Here is a 13058-nt window from a genome sequence, read left to right as displayed (position 1 = left end):
CATGCTTAGTGTGAGGGATTGCTGAAGAGTCAATGAGTCGATGCAATCAGCTGGTTTTCCTTAGATAGAAAACTTTGTATGATCTGGTTGATTCGTTTCTGTAAAGTTCCTTGAGATGACCTTGTGAATTGTTGCTATGGTGACCGGCGCTGAGCATCACTCTCAGTAGCTGCTTACCCTTTGGTGGGGCTGCAGTCGCTGCCTTTACACGAGCCGGAGTTGCTGCCGCTGCTGATGGAGACGTTTCCATGTGGATCTCTGTTACTGGGTGCAGCTGGAGCTCGCCTGCAAAGGAGAAACCAGTCTTTACATACCAGCACAGAACTAAATGGCCAGGTAAGCAAAGCCACAACATCCACAGAAACGCAGATCTTTACATTATGGTCACCAGCATGCCACTGCAGCACAGAAAACATCACAACTCACATTTAAGAGGAAACTAACAGAAAATATGACAAACATGGACACACTTCTTCAGGCACTGATAATAATATTACAGTTATTTTCAAGAAGGGAACGGATCAAAGATAAAAAAGAATCAGACAAAACATTGAGAGGAAGAACAAGAAGCATGCAAGAAAAGTAAGGCAGGAAGAGTTCAAGCAGTCAGAACATTTCTGTCTCTCTGACTCTGAGACGTCATCAGACAGTAACAACATTCCCGTGCTAAAAACACCAATTTGGACTCAGCACAGACCGGGACCGTGGGGTGGAGGGGGAGTTGGTGGAGCGGCGATCCGGAGACTTGGTAGAGGCGTATCCTTTAGTGGGCGACTTGGTCGATGCGTAGCCTTTTGTTGGGCGCATAGAGACCATATAGCCCGACTCCATGGGGACATAATCTAGTTCTATGAACCTGCAGTAGTCAAACCTGAGCAGGCGGAGAAAGGAAGGGATTATATTGCAGAAGATGACTCAACAGACCACTACTGCATGTTTCCCTGACAAACTGCCTTCAGGCACGAACATCAACAAGCTCCAAACTGACCCAGGAGAGCATGCCTTTAATAGATGGGCCACTCACTCTACTGTAGCTTCCCATGTGGAGCATCTATATAGAGCAATCTACAGCTGAAGGGTCTTTACTGGCAGACAACAGACCATAGCAGCAACGCTAGAAACACAAGCTAATGCTACGTTCAGACCGCAAGCAGCAGAGGCAGCAGAAGCAGACAGTTTCCATGCAAAGTCAAGGTGCAGAAAAAGGTCCTGCAGCGCATTTAGAGCAGGAACAGCGCCTCACGAGCTTCTGATGCGAAAAGCAGCAGCTGCTGGACGCGCCGCATCAACCAATGAGAGAAGCTGATCTGGGAGCTGGCAGGGAGTCAGACGCAGCACTGCTGATGCAGAGCGCTATGATCACTCCTCTGAAACAGTTTATTAACGCCTAAATTAACTTCAAATGTAGAAACCTGCCGGCAGAATATGTTGGCTTTTATTATCCTGCTGCCTGCAGTTTGTAGCACAGACCTGAAAAACGCTAAAATCTACTTCCAGCCGCCACCAACAGGAGGGGAAAACCCTGGAGAGGCGAGCGGGCCTGAGGCAGCTGCTGCTGGGGATTCCCAGTGACAGCGCAGCGCCGGTATGTGGGGGTCTGAGCGGCTCCCACAGAGAAATAATCTTTGAAGGCAGGATGGTAATCTGGATGAACTGACTGCACAGACCATGTTTTCAGGAGGACTTTCTCACTTCAACATAGATTCTAACTACTTTCTACCCGCTGATCACAGCTAATATAGCCGCCATTGTTCCAGGCAGAGAAAGGATAGGGTAGCTCCGCCCACCGCGCATCAGACCCACTTTACCACCGCGCAGCTAGAGCAGAACTAAACTTGTACAATATGCTGGTGAAGGTTCTCAGTCATCCAGGTCATAATCATTCAAAAAATAAAATAAAATCAATCCACTGGACTTTGTTTCCCAGTTTGAAAATGCTTCGCTTCCCATCCAGGAAGCTTTTTCAATTCAAAATGTCAGAAATAGCCTTGACCTCGAACCTTGAACTCAACACCATTCCTGACATTTTGAATTGAAAAAGTTTCCTAGATTTGTACAAGCATCAAAAATGAATCTGTACGTGCGTTTTTGCTGCTTCTGCTGCGCGCGATCTGAACATAGCAATAGACTTTTCAGAGAGAACCAGGAGAATGAACTCTAAATAAATAATATTTAGTCATTAACAAACATGTTGATTCTGAAGCATTTTATTTTTCAATGTTTCTCCATAATCAGCTGAGTTTTAATGAGGATTAGGTTCATCAATGATGACAATACCACTAATACCTACTTCACTGGAATGCTAAAGTAAGTCTTTGAAAATAAAATGTTAAGATTTTAAATTTAGATTTGGATTAATAACCCGTTTCTTAGCCAATATTAATTCCACAGATTATATCATAAAAAGCTAAATTCTCAGAGTTTTATGGAGCTTTAACAGGTTGTAACATATTTCAATTGCCTGAAGTCTGATAAAAAAAAAAAAAGTTAGTGAGGAATGATAAAAATATGCAAATGTTTGCATATCGTGGTAAAGTCTAAAGATGGCAGCAAACAGGAAGCAGGCAGACGTCTTCAGCCTGATCAGCAAATACAAACCAAGGGTCTAAAGACTGGAAGCAGGTAGCGACAGCAGGCCGCTCTTCTCCCTCTATGCCTTTAATTCGTCTACAGACCATTTTATAGATAAATCTGTTTTTTTCTGGAAAAGTTCTGCCAGCCATTTGCTCCTGGTTCCAGTCTTCATTTAGGAACATGCTGAACGGCCGAGGAAGATGATGCTCTGTGATGGGCAACCTGCTGCTAGTAGAACCTAGACTCATGGTTTGGATCCACATAGAGAGGCTAACCTTAGTTTCTGTTGCCCAGTCACTGGCCTCCACAGGAGGAGGCCACGGATAAAGCGGCCATGACAGGTTTTTTCACACAGGACACGGTCACTACAAGGTAAACCCATGCTTTGTTTTGTTAGAGGAACGGACATTTAATCCTCTGTTAATCTAGAGTTCTACCATAACTAGTTCTATGATCTTAAATTCCCCTTAGAAATCATAATCATAATCATTGTTCTTGCTTGGTGCTGAACTGGACAGCTCCTTCAGGGACAGACTGCTGCACCCTAAATGCACCAGGGAGCGTTATCACAGATCCTTCCTCCCAGCAGCTGGAAGACTCTAGAACCACCACTGTTCCCAGTAACCTCAACCAGTTCTTCCATTCAGGATGATTCTGCTCAGTTTCTACCTTAGTCAGTTAAATAACCTGCTGCTGTCATTCTGCACATCTCTGATGATGCTGCTATTTTCAAATTACTGTAAAAATGTCCATAGCTGGATATTGGTTATTTATTCTCCAGCTGATCAGTATTTACATTTTTAAAACACTTTAAAGTGTAGTAATATATATATTTTTAACTCTTCACTATTATGTTATTCTTCGACATTTTTCCAAGGTCCACATTTGTGTGACCATTTATTCTACAATGTTTTTGCTGCTTTAAACACCAGAACCTCCCCACTGAGGGAAAATAAAGGGATTTTCTATTCTGTTCTATTGTCTTGTAGTGATGACTGATGTAGTGATTGAATTGAATTGACTCCATATCAGGGGCCTATCAGCTCATCCTACTAAAACCACATGACTTCCTACTAACATGGCAGCCAATCCTCGTCTTCCTCTGATGATCAAACCACACATTATCTAAACAAAAATGTCCTAAAATGATTGAGGTAACGTCTGTATGATATTATGGCTTCTCTCTGGTTCTATTCATACTGAATGAGACACGATTTCAGCCCATAACACTTTATCATCTCTACTATTCGTTGGAAGTTTCTTCTGGATGCTGTTTTTTTCCCAGGATTTTTCCATTTTTTTTCCGGCCGGAAGAAACAGATTCTTCCAGTTTCTTTGTTGAGAAACTTGGAAAGTCAAATTTAGTGGAAAGTTTTGTTTCTTCTGGTGAATTTTTTGCCTTAATCAGGCATCCAGTAATATCAGGTTCAATATCTATAAACCAGAAGAAATGAGATAAAAGAAAAGCAGCTGGTGGCGAAAGCGTTTTCCTGTCATTTAAAGGCTGTTAGTTAATTATCTTTACGTATTAAAAATGGAATTCCCTGATGGGTTTCCTCTGGGGGGTTTTTCCCAAAGGGTGTTTGTTAGTTTGAAAGTTATTAATTCATCTAGATTTATTTTACATGCACTTTATACATTGTATAAATTCTCACTTTGTGTTTTCTCATAAACTTTCTCCTCAGCCTGGAGGATGTAGTGAGTCGACTTTTCAGTGGAACTATTAGGATCCATTACCAGGACTTTATTCCAAAATAAATACATTAAAAAGGAAGTAAAAGTCCTTAAATTAATTGCAGCAGCTTCTAAAGATGAAAGCTGAAGCAATAAAATCCTCCATGGCTTTGGTTGTGTTGAGTCATCGTGTCCTGTGCCGTACATCAAAGGAAGAGCTCAGATGTTGGGGGGGTGGGGGGTGGAGGACAGGGTGGAGGACAGGGAGTGCAGTGGAGCAGGGTTTAGGTGCCTCTCGGTCAAACATCTGTTAGATGGTGGAGCTGAACATCAGCTGCTAGCATCAATCAGTCAGGTGCTGATCATCGAAAGGTCAGAGGTCATTCTGGAAGATCGCATGTTAGGAGAAAACTAGAGAATATCACTCTAGTAGAAATATAAATCCTACTCTTTCAAAACACTTGTAGAAGTTAGAGCTTTTTACTCCAGTAAAAGTGTAAAAAAAACATTTTTAAAACTACTTAAAGTATAAAAGTAAAAGTAATGCAGGAAAAAAAAGTTAAGGCCAGAAGTTTTCCTGCTCTACGCTATTAAAGGAACATTCTGGATGATTAGACTTTATTTTCTTAGTTTTATAACTGATGGAAAAAGCGTCACATTTAACTTTGCATCATCTTAGAAAATGATTTATTCTGGTATGTGGTGAGAAACAAGTTGGGGCAGCACCGCATCCAGAAAGAAATGGTCTGGATTAAACAAATTAATGAAAATGAGCTTAAATAAAACAAAAATAATGAGTCTATTTTTAAAATGTAAGGAGTAGAAAGTAAAAAGTTCTCTAAAAAAATAATTACTTCAGTAAAGTATAGATAGCCAACATTTCTACTTAATTAAGGGAACAGAGTATTTCTACTTCATTACTTTACAGCAGAAAAGCAACAGAACAAAGATGTTCTATGTTTGAGGTGAGGTCAGGGTCTGAGAGGTTTAACGGGACGAAGCGGTGAGGCAGTGATCACTCAGGATCACCGTGTGCTTTCATGGCACAGCTGATTCCACTATAGCCACTAAACACAAGCTAAGATTCTCCAAAATGAACTCCATGTTCATGTCTACCAGCAGAGTTTCAGATATCAGAATATTCACCAAATCTGCAGAACTACAGGAAGAAGGCTGCCTGAGAGCAAAGGAATCCTAGCTGAGTGTTTTTGTTTCCTGGTTGTGGTTTTAGTGGCTACAGCGTCAGAGCTACAGCTACAGCCACAGAGCATGCTCGCTCAGACTAATCCAACAGTGTCTCACGCAGGAGGCCCGGGCACTGGAGCAGCCGCCGGGGCAGAAGCCGCAACCGCACTCGTCCCCGATCCCGATGCCGGCTTGGAAGCCGCCGGCACGGGCGAGGAGGCCAGTATTTGCTGCAAGCGGCGTTTGGGCTGCAGCGCCTTCAGAGGGTTGAATCTAAAGAAGAGGAGAGATGAGATGGGAGGACACAGCAGACTCAGACCATGGACGCAGCTGGGACCATGTCCCCTAAACCAGGGTTTCTTAACCCTGGTCCTCAGGGCCCTCTTTCCTACATGTTTCAGTTTTTTTTCCCTGCTTTTATACAACTGAACTGAATTAACAGGCTTTTGCAGCATTTGATGACTGTTTCTGAGGAAATGCAATCATTTGAATCAGGTGCTTGAGTAGAGACACATCTAAAACATGAAGGACTGTGGGCCCTAAGGACCAACTAAGGTAGACATTATGGCTGCTCTAGGGATTAGAGCCGATACTTGAACCATTGGAGAGATGTATCTCATCACTTCCCTCTCCACTATCCTTCTCTCTGTGTCAGATGTTCAGCTATTTCTCTGCCTCCTTTAGCGATAATTGTTTGCATAATATTGTAGTATTTTTGTAGCTTTGGAGGTGATATTCCCAGATTTGTGATGTTGAACATCCAAGCGTTAGACCACACATATTAGCTAACAGCTGGGCGCCACCGAGGCCAGGGAGACACCCCTGTAGTGGTCCTTCAGCAGTTCCTGAACAGCTATGTTTCTAACCAATTTTCCCCACTCGGTGACGCCCCCACTGGGAAGCCCACTCTGGTAATTGGCAGCTCCATAAATATGGCATTAGAGACACCAGGGACCATAATCAGGCTTATCAGTGGAGTAGTGAGTAGCACTGCTGCCTAGCAGCAACAAGGTTCTGGGTTCGATTTCCGGCCCAGGGTCTTTCTGCATGGAGTTTGCATGTTCTCCCTGAGCATGCGTGGGTTCTCTCTGGGTACTCCAGCTTCCTCCCACAGTCCAAAAACATGACTGTAGGTTAATTGGCTTCTCTAGATTCTCCTTAGGTGAGAGAGAATGGTTGTTTGTCTCTGTGTTTCCCTGTGATGGACTGGAAACCTGTCCAGGGTGGACCCTGCCTCTCGCCCGCAGACAGCTAGAGATAGACACCAGCACCCCTTGCGACCCCAATTGGGACAAGCGTGTCAGAAAATGGATGGATGGATAGTGATGGGACCATAATCAGATGTCTGACGGGGGCCAGAACGGGCAACATCAAATCCTACCTGAAACTCCTGGCTAAGGACTTTATCTTACTTAAATACAGTAAGACTGTTATACCTCTTTCCCTCTGGCTAAAATACCCATTTAAACCCAGGAACAATCTGCTTTTAGTGGCATTGGAAATGAGTCAAACAACCCGCCTCGGATCTGATTGGCATGCTATGGGAACATCACCCACTAAATTACGTGATACCATTGAACGTAACATACGGATGTCAACACACCGTGCAAGTCGCTTCTGATCTAACAACCAGAAACAACTCTGTTTATATTCGATAAACAATGAGCAGCTCTGGTGAAAGGAATTCATACAGCTAATAGAGAGAAACAATAAAGCTCACTGACTATAACCTGGCTTCCTTCCATGTTGTTCTCCATTGTTTACTTCCCTGATTCTGTCTTCTTCGAAAAACTACTTCTTCAGAAATGTAAACCAACATGAGTATTAGTTCTAGATTTCTACCACTGAATATAATAAAATATATAGCAACAAGGCCTACAGTAGTACTGCCTTTAAGAGTTTAACATTACCTTAAAGGAAAAGTCGCTCATATTCAGAATCCAAACTTCTGAAAGTTCTTTAAATCTGAAATGATTCCATCCTGTTCAATAAATGATCCGTGTTTTTAATTCAGAGTAATTTTCATGTGAATGTGCTTTACTGGAGGCATCCATGTTTGTCAAAGAACACTACTGCCACCTACTGGTTAGTGACATTGTCACGGTGCGGTATCGGCTGTTGATCAAGTCCCAGTGCTGTATCTGGTGTTTGTCACAACGCGCTATTATCCAAGTCATCTTGAAAACATTCTTCTTCCAAATGTTGGCTACATATTACGGGTTTTTTCTCTGGCCAGAAGTTCGATGGCAAATCCTCCCTCTTCAAGTTGGCGATCCAACGACCAACCCGTCCGTGGAGGATCAGGAATCAGAAAGGTGGAATAACTCTTTTTTTCACTTTTACCCGATGTATTCCAGCATCCAGCTGCCATGCACGTGGGCATTGTCAGTTTCACTATAGCTCTGGTGAATTTCAATGGTGAAGTCCTCTGGAAATCTTCAATAATTGTTGTTGATTGCAGATGTGTCTAGTAGTTCCCATTGATTTAGCTTGGAAAGCGGGGAGAATGGCGCTAGGCTTACCGCACCATATATTTGGGCAAAGATGGCCGCTCCCAGACTCAGAGATCACAAAGACAATTATTGTTTTTATTTTTTTTACAAATCAAACGTATCAGTTTTAGGTATAAATAATGATCCATTGATTATTCCTTGCTGACCGAACTTTTCCTTTAAACAATTTCCCACATTTGACTCAGACAGATTAAAAAAAGTTATTAAAAATAAACGAATTTTAAAAACTGTGGCACAGCTACAAAGCAAAGCCCAACTTTATGAGTCTGTGCAGAATCTCTTAAACCAGAAGAGATTGAGATTTTTTTAAAGGCCTATAATAAAAACATAATAGAGCTACATGTAAAGAAAAGGAAAACGCAGCAATAAAGGCTGACGGACGGTTTATGCTGACTGAGGCAGAGAGGGGATTCTCAGAGAGCTTTTTTCTTTCTTTTTCATAAAGAGCGGTAATAAGATTACGTCTATGTTTTTTTTTTGTGAGGCTCAAAGAAGATCACTGTTTTACTATATCTATTTTCTGTCCACCTAAAGTTTGTTGAAGGTTTTTTTTTTAAGGAAAGATAAGCTGTAATGTCTGCCCCTTGTTTTGTTCTTGTGAGGTTTAAATAGGATCAGTATTTTATCCATTTTTCTGTCCTCCTGAACTCCAATAATGGGTAAAATGTTCTGTTTTTAAATGTTTCATTGAGTAATTTATGCCCAGTCTGCTCTGCCTGCTTTATGCTGGAGGTGTTACTCCAAACTGACTCCCTGTGAGATGAACAGTTTTTATTTTGTATTTTCCTCCAAAGGGGATGTGTTTTATTTTGTAACGGCGCCTCTCTTCCTGTCAGACCCATGAAATTGCTGCTGAATTGCTGCGTAGTCCGACTAAAAGAGACCTGGTCTCAGGAAGTAATTTTGATCAGGGACAAAATTCCTATCAGCCAATATTCCTATTTAAAATACAATAAATAAAAATAAATAAATAGATTGAAATTCACTACTTTATTGTCATAGACACTTCAGTGTCTCTAGGTAGGACTTTTTTTCTGACTGTTTTCAGACACTAAATCTGATCAGTCTCTTCCACATAATGCAGCCACTGCAAACCCAGCAAACTGAGCTACAGAACCTGAAAATGTTTCATTACCTCAACACTGTGCAGGAAATCTGAAACAGGAGGATTTGGGCTGGAAGGGATTGTCTAATCCAATCACGCTAGGTTGGGTTGCAGGTGCTAAGGCTGAGCCCGCCAGTATAACTGCCATCAGAGGCGGGAGAACAGTCTCCTCTCCGGCTGCTCTCCGTTGCACTGATTGTGGTTCCAGTTGTTCTTCATTCGTGGTTTTCCCCAAAAAATCCAAGATGTGTTTCTGTGCCATGTCTCCTCCTCGTTTCTGTCGTTTGACTTCCTAAATTTACTATCCAGCTGCCGCAAGCCGGATATCTCTGTCCTCGGCGATCACTAGCCTGCTAGACTTTCACCCCCACTTCCAAAATCGTGTCAGGTGGGATCATCCAAACTGACTGCTGCAACACGATTTTCTGTCGGATAAGACGCCAAATCAGATTTGGTAAGTTCTGGGCTTTACACTACAGCAGGGGTGGGCAGTTCCAGTTCCTGGGGGCCGGAATCCTGCAACATTTAGATCCATCCTTGCTCCAACACTCCTGAATTAAATGGCACGGTTACCTCCTTAGTATGCAGTCACTTCCTCCAGAGTTCTCTCAATCATCTAATTATTTGATCAGGTGTGCTGAACCAAAGAAACATCTAAAAGTTGCAGGAAAGCGGCCCTCAGGAACTGGAGTTGCCCACAGCTGGGATGTTCTGATATACGGCTTTAGGAGTTAGTGCTGCCTTTGAACACCTGATTGGTAAAGATGTCAGTAACAGTTCGATAAAAATGACAGAATCTAACATTTCTCAGCAGAGGGTTGTACCCATGTTGGACCAAAGTATTTTCCAGTGTTAATGTTTCCATGGAAACATCTCAGCATACGGCGTCAGGCCAGCATACCCTCAGTTATACACATTCCATAGAGGATTCTCTGTCAGCAAATCCCGCTGTTTTATTTCCCCATTTAGTCCGATTTTTGTCCTTGTTTTGGGCATAAAAACATCTAAAAAGGTCCTTCACTAGGTCCACAACACATTAGCTTTAAAAAAAAAACATTGCAGGTCCATTTGACGAGGATCTTATTAAAGAAGATTTATAGGTATAAGATTCTACAACTCAGCTGACAGGACATGAACATTTTTTTTTTTGTTCGTTTAATATGACTGAAATGCAGATTTGTATTTTTATTTATTTATTTTTACAGTACATGAAAAACTTATTTACTAAAATTATTTTCAGATTACACATAAATAGATTCATTAATTCTGAGGGGGAAAATGAATTACTTTAAAGGAATAGTACACCCAAAACATGATTAGCCTTCATTTTCTACTCACCCCCATGCTGAACAACACTCTGGAGTACTTTTTTGATATCTCAAATGCATCTGGAGATCTGGGAGGCTTCTTGCTGTCTGCTGACATTCAAATAATGGAGGTCTATGGCGCCCGAGGCAGAAAGGTCCATAAAAGTCCACAAAAAACGTGTCAATATTCCTCCATACTGCTCGTCCAATGTATTCCAAGTGTCCTGAGTGGGTAGCATCCAGAATTTACTCGAAACGAAGTCATTTAGAATGTTTTTAGAGCATAAACAGTAGTGTATAGGATTTCCTGAAAGCGCGTTCACGAGTCTACGGAAACCGCGGCAGACCAAACCAGATGAAAGTGCGCATTCAGCGTCTGCTCTGCCGATAATGCAAGCGTAGAAGAAGAAATGTGCTGTTTACCTGTGCAAAGAAAGAAACAACGAAAGAAAAATGTCTGAGGACTTCAGTGTTGAGGAAGAGCATGAGTTCTTTGCCGAGCTGAATGCGCACTTTCATCTGGTTTGGTCTGCCGCGGTTTCCGTAGACTCGTGAACGCGCTTTCAGGAAATCCTATACACTACTGTTTATGCTCTAAAAACATTCTAAATGACTTCGTTTCGAGTAAATTATGGACGCTACCCACTCAGGACACTTGGAATACATTGGACGAGCAGTATGGAGGAATATTGACACGTTTTTTGTGGACTTTTATGGACCTTTCTGCCTCGGGCGCCATAGACCTCCATTATTTGAATGTCAGCAGACAGCAAGAAGCCTCCCAGATCTCCAGATGCATTTGAGATATCAAAAAAGTACTCCAGAGTGTTGTTCAGCATGGGGGTGAGTAGAAAATGAAGGCTAATCATGTTTTGGGTGTACTATTCCTTTAAGATTAGGATTCACTGGGTGATAACAGCCTACTGAGCCTACTGGTACGATCTAAAGCCATTCACTGATAACCGCTAATAACCATCATCCACGCATGCGTATTACTAACTGTAAGCTGGGCCGACAGAACACCTGCAGCACAATAAGAAATAAACCTTCACAATAAGCATCAAACAGCCCGGAGCGTGTTCTGAGGTCAGCGGTGGGTTCTGACCCCCGCAGGTCGAGGTTAGTTCTCTCCTCTTGGTGGTCATGATGAAGGCGTTTATGTGAGGAATATGAAGACTTCCCATCACTACTGGGCAGCATGGGCCTCCACCTGAACAGAACAACAAATAATACTGAGACTCATCTGCAACTTACCGGCAAGAGCGCGACGTAGAGCTGCGACTGGCTGGAGTGGGGGCAGACATGGAGCCGGACCCACCCTAGAACTGGACCTGGAGATTTTCTCTGGCTCCTGTTTCCAGCTCAGCTCCAAGAGCCTGAAAGGAAAAGCAGAGGAGAGGTGAGGCAGCTAACGCTAAAACCTGATTTATGCTCAGAAACCAGCTCGTCTGCATGAGTGTCACAGTTAACACAGATATGCCCACCCCCCCCGTTCTGCAGACCCCCCAGATATTGGAGGTGATCGCAGACAGTGCCGCAGGGAGGAGGGAAAGGAGGCCTCTGATTGGTCAATTCTACATCCGCCCTACACTATGCATGTTTCCTGTTTGGTGGAAACTCTGGCTGTAGCTCCGCCCACAGCACCTGGCAAACCTCGGACTCTATCCAGACACCGTACAGGACGCTAGTTTGTAGCTCTGTGCGATGCTCTGTTGGTTTGCACCCGAAGCCAAAACACGCAGCGCCACGGCCAGCCTTCTGCAAACACTCACCTGTGAACTGTGTGTCGTCTGACGCTGGATGAGGGGTTATAGACGGGAACAAGCTCGTCAAACCGACACAGAGACTCACAATCCTAGCTAGTTGGTGACTGTCCCTCTGGCGTTGTGCAGATCTATGTCATACCTGTGACACCCTAACTGCGACGCACTGCAGTGGGAGAATAAACAGCTCTTAAGAAACAAGAAAGGTCCTCAGCTGCTGCCCCGCAGCTCCTGTGTTCGGCTCAGGGCTCTTCAACCGCCGGCTGGGGCTGCAGACTCAGACTGGGTCACCATCTAATAAACATCACAGTCAATCAACCAATGATCTCTCAGCCTAACGGGCAAAATACCCAATCAGCAGTTGACCTTTTTATCTGTAGCTCAGAGCTGCTATGGTTCTTCATTTCAAGCAAATGTTACTTTGGAAATAATAAAATAGCAGCTGAATGCAACAGTTATGCTAACAAGACTCCAGAATCCTTCAGGTTCAGTTGCAATATGGTGCAAATATGTCGTATTTTTCTACCACAGAAATATCCTGCCAGCGTCTGAGAGCAGCTCAGAGAGGAAGCTGCTTTCTCTCATCAATAATGTATCACTACTTGGTTGGTAGTTGAGAGGCGGGCCTCTCTATGTGAGATATTTCCTGCTGTGCTGCCTGACAACCATGATTCACTCATAAAATCTTACTCATTATATTTTAATCACCTGCCGAGGATATACTTCATTTAAGTCCAGTTTATCTCCACAATAAGGATTTACAATTTAATAACATGGATCTATTTCAAATCTTTCCACATTGTTATGATTTTACTTTTAATTCAATTCTATTCAGTGTATTTCTATAGCTCCAATTCACATCATGTCATCTCAGGTCACTTTCCAGTTCACCAGATCATCCAGTCAGATTGATTCAAAGTTTTCTATCTAAGGAAAA

At 42.9% G+C, this 13058-nt stretch overlaps 1 protein-coding gene across 1 annotated transcript in view; it reads right to left on the bottom strand.

Annotated features, from left to right (window-relative positions):
- The window catches only part of LOC107099946 (syntaphilin-like), a 14974-nt gene extending 3233 nt beyond the window's left edge, over positions 1 to 11741 (bottom strand). Inside the window, exons 1-3 of the mRNA XM_015398276.1 lie at positions 11613 to 11741; positions 698 to 871; positions 178 to 285 (exon numbers count right to left, since the gene is read on the bottom strand). Of these exons, the coding sequence (XP_015253762.1) occupies positions 178 to 285; positions 698 to 871; positions 11613 to 11662 (332 nt within the window). The 5' untranslated portion in view covers positions 11663 to 11741. The remainder of the gene's footprint in view (positions 1 to 177; positions 286 to 697; positions 872 to 11612) is intronic.
- Positions 11742 to 13058: the final 1317 nt, after the last annotated feature.

The sequence above is a fragment of the Cyprinodon variegatus genome, unplaced genomic scaffold (assembly GCF_000732505.1).
Source record: "Cyprinodon variegatus isolate N-32 unplaced genomic scaffold, C_variegatus-1.0 Scaffold922, whole genome shotgun sequence".
NCBI lineage: Eukaryota > Metazoa > Chordata > Actinopteri > Cyprinodontiformes > Cyprinodontidae > Cyprinodon > Cyprinodon variegatus.
The sequence above is the reverse complement of the archived record's forward strand: the minus strand, read 5'-3'. Positions and strand labels throughout refer to the sequence as shown.